Raw genomic sequence first — 4075 nt, forward strand, 5'->3', positions numbered from 1 at the left:
GTCCCAGCTCCTCCCCCTGCTCTGCTGGGCTCTCTCAGAGCCAGGAGTGGGACTGGGGAGCACAGATCAGGTCTGGCTCTGAACACAGCATCCTCTATAAGTGCCCAAGAGCTCTGCTGCCTGCCCACAGAGGAGCACCTCGAGAAACCACCAAGACAAGCAGGGAATGAAAACCCGGGGAGAGAAAAGCTTCCTGCAATGATGATTTGGGGAAAGATCGGTTAAATGCAGAGTGGGGATGTAGGCAGCTGCATCCCCTCGGCATTTCGCGGTGTGTGGGGCTGCCTTCCTCCCGCTCTCACACCTGCCCTGCTCTTCCCTACCTGGCTGGGTCAGGCAGCAACTCCTGGCCATGACACCAGCAGTAACCAGGGCGAAAACAGCCTGGAGATGACCTCTCAAGTTACTGGTGAAGCTGTATGGATCTGCCTCATAGTCCCTATGTTTGTCCCCAGGGAGCTGGGAGATCTGACATATCCCCTGGGATGTCCCTGCCCCATGCACACCCCATGGCCTCAGAGCTGGGGACAGGGTGAACAGAGAACGAGCAGGGATGCTGCACCCATGGCTGTTTCTGATGTTACATACCATGTTTGTTCTTCTTCTGCTCCTCTTCCAGCCCCGGCACACCCGGGATGCCCAGGAAGGTGTTATGGGAGTTCCCATACCAGACGAGCAGCTCTTGGTCTGGAGGAATCATCTAGAAAGAAATACAGACAGGGATGTCAGGAGGGGTGATGAATGGCTCCCCATGCATCCTCAGCTGGTCGCTTTGAACCTACCCTGGCCATAGCCCACGTCCTGTGAGACCCTACTGCCATCTGGGACCTGCCAGTGGTCCCCAGTGTCCCCCAGGCAGGCACAGCATGGCCCAGGCTGCAGCACTGGAGGTGACAGCATGGCTCAACACCATCCACTGCTAGCACAAACCTGCACCAGGGTGTCCCCCAGGCTGGGCCACAAACAATGTGACAGGGAAATAAGCAGCCACAGAGCACACAGATGGAGATGGATCTCTGGAGTGAAGGACCCAGAGGCCCCTGCAGCTTGGGGAGACAAGGACACAGTGACACATACGGAGAAATAAGACATTTGTTGGCCCATGAACGGCAGTGAGGCACAAGGGACAGAGTCCAAAGCAGCGATTCCTGACACAGAGCCCCAGCTCAATGCCCCCACAGAGCATTTTGGCTCTGGATGGAGCCTTTGGCACCCTCCTGCCATAGGACACAGGCAGCATCTCCCACCTGACCCCACTGGGGCTTGTTTTAGCTGGAAATACAGATGTGCCAGCAAAGGGTTTGTCAGCCCCGGGATCAGAGAGCTCGAGGAGAACGCAGCTCAGGTGCAAGATGCTGCTTGCAGCCCATGCCAAAACCCTGGTGCCTGCAACAGCCCGAGGAGATCTGTAAGGCCAGGAAAGGGTTTTTACATCACCCACACTCCTGTTTCCCTGAAAGGATGACACTTCTCCTTTCTCCGTTCTTCCTATTATGTTCCCACACTGCCAGAGTGGCTGGAGGAAAAGCTGTCAGAGCCTCTCCACATGCAACAGCCACGGCTGGGAAGACGGATGCTCTCACACCGGAGCAGCTGCTTCAGACAACACTAATAACATCACTTTATTAAAAAAAAAAATAAATAAAATAAAATAAATCTTTTTTCCTTGTGGGTCTCTAGTGTAAAGAGCCTAATTTAGAAATTGGAAAGCCCCATGTTTCAGAGGATGGCTTTCTGTACACAAAGTAGTCCAAGAAAAGCATCATCCACATGAAACTTAGCTCATATATGAAATCATCCGAGCACTGAAAATGTGCCTAACTTTCAGCACCTGAAAGCAGTGGGAATTTTGACTTCATATTTGTAAGTGTCCATCTGCATAAAGACCTCACTGAGGTTGCAGAGTAGGAATTTGGAAGGCAGGGGAAGCCGATAGCATTTTGCATCCCAAATTAGCACTGTTTCTCTGTGTCATTTTCTCTTAACAGAAAATGAGTTATTTTTAATTCAAGCAAATAGAATAAAATATTGCTGAAAGGATAAAACACATTGCATGCCTGCATATATGTGTTCATGCATGTTTTGTTCTGCTGGAGCTGGTGCACCTGTACCAGCAGTGAGTGAGCACCCACGTGCTTACACCCCAAAGCAATTTTAATTGCCCCTCAGGAATCTCATGGTCTTCAGATCAAAGGCCAAAACTTGCTGCCCTCACTTTATTTGCCAGCAGCAGCAACTTGGAATTGCTGAGGAAGAGGATGGGAAAAACAAACTAGCAATTAAGGGCAGGAACAGGCAACACACATTAAAATATTAAACTAAAATAGCTAAAAGACACCAAATAAATCAAATTTTGTGGTGGGTAGGTGAGAAAGGCAGCCTGAGAGGTACTGCGCTGGAGTCGTGGTGCAGCAGAGGTGGGTGCAGAGCAACAGGGGACGGGCAGCTCGCGATGCCCGTCAGGGAGGGGACGCAGCAGGCACGGGGCAGGAGGCTGAGCAGGGTGGGTCGTGGCTAGTGATGGGTGGCAGGTGACAGAGCCCACGCACCGACACACGTGCTGCTGAGAGAGGGCACCCCTACGATTAGGTCAGTGTTTGGGTGTCCTGCCCGAGACTGATGCCACGCTCTTGGTCCAGGGTTGTGGTGAGGGAGGTGAAAAGGCAGAAGTGGTGGGTAGCAAGGGGGGAGCTTGCTCCGGTGTGAGAGGCTGTATTTGTGTGCCTCTGACCCCGTGCTGGGGGACTAATGAGCAGAGAGAACCACTAAAGGAAAATCCTCTCGTTTTCCTTTTCTTGTTGGATGCACAAACCCCAGTGAGTTCGAACAAGCAGTCGGTTTTGGACCGCACGGGTGTGTGCCTGCATGTGTGTTGCACAGGTGGGAATGGGAGCCCATAGAAGATGCAGATCCTCAACTCATCGTGCCCAGTTGCAACCCAGCTCCTTGCACGCTCCAGGCTTCCCTTCCTCGCACTCTCACACAGAAAGCCCCATCCCCTTCTGCTCCTCCTTGCACAGAGGGACCCATGCTGACCAGGCAGCACACGGCAGCATGACAGCACACACCTCTCATCCCCACATCCATCTCCCCATCACTTGGGACTCTCAACATTTCAACTTTGCTGCTTATGCTGAGGGAATTAAGCTCATCCTGCTCCTGCACTCGCTGCTTCAGCCCTGGGAACAAGCCTGCAGATCAGCTGTGACAAGATGGGGCTTCTACACACACCTCCCCAAAGATCAGCTCAGCTGCCCCCTGGTCTGTGCACACACAAGGTGTGAGAAACACAGCTGTATTGAATTATTTTACTTCTTTATGTAATTTAAGAATAGTAATAAGCAATTAAGCTGCTATCACAACAGGCACAGCTGCCCACAAGAATATCAGGTCTTAAAACTGGGTACAGCTGAAGCCTACGGAGGGGCATCCAGAATGGGGAGAGCAGCCCAGAAGTGCCCAGGGCTCTCCCTCCCACAGCAGAAGAAAATCCCTGTTCTCTTCTTACTCACCCACTCGCCTTTCCCATCCCACTGTGGCAATCCCAAGCCCAGCCCTAGTGCTGGCTCAATGCAGGATTGGGCCATGGTCCTGTGCCGTGGAGCATCTGGGCATCTGCTCCTCTGTAAATCAGCACAGGAGCCCAGAGAGACCCGGGGAGCTGCTCTTGCCCACGGAACCAGCGGGCACTTGCACTTTCTCTCCCAGCTGCAAGCGGCTGTGGCAGCCACGCTCCTGGCTGGACCCGATACGGGAGTGAGACAGCCCCACATGCTGGTCTGAGCTGGGATGGGAGATGTTACCTCTCACAACTCTAAGCTGAAGCACAGGGCCACCTCCCCGAGCTGCCACCTTCCTCCACCTGCAACAGCATCGGGTTATGGGGACACTGTACACAAGCAGGGCTGGTCCCCAGTGTCACACCGCTGGCACTGTGTGACTTGTATGTATGTGGCATCAATAACACTGGGGAGCCAGACACCTACCTCCATCCCAGTGTCACCCACGGGAAGATGTGGGTGCCTCCAGCCTTCACCCTGCGGCACGGCAGCCTGTGCCCTGGGACATCCCTGGG

The 4075-nt window shown here is 53.4% G+C and overlaps 1 protein-coding gene across 1 annotated transcript in view; it reads right to left on the bottom strand.

Moving 5' to 3' along the window:
* Positions 1–4075, bottom strand: part of LOC104528734 (PR domain zinc finger protein 12-like) — a gene marked incomplete at both ends in the record, with an annotated part of 6730 nt that overhangs the window by 456 nt on the left and 2199 nt on the right. Inside the window, one exon of the mRNA XM_010172827.1 lies at positions 589–700. Within this exon, the coding sequence (XP_010171129.1) occupies positions 589–700 (112 nt within the window). The remainder of the gene's footprint in view (positions 1–588; positions 701–4075) is intronic.

The sequence above is a fragment of the Antrostomus carolinensis genome, unplaced genomic scaffold (genome assembly GCF_000700745.2).
Source record: "Antrostomus carolinensis isolate BGI_N321 unplaced genomic scaffold, ASM70074v2 scaffold35747, whole genome shotgun sequence".
NCBI classification, from domain to species: domain Eukaryota; kingdom Metazoa; phylum Chordata; class Aves; order Caprimulgiformes; family Caprimulgidae; genus Antrostomus; species Antrostomus carolinensis.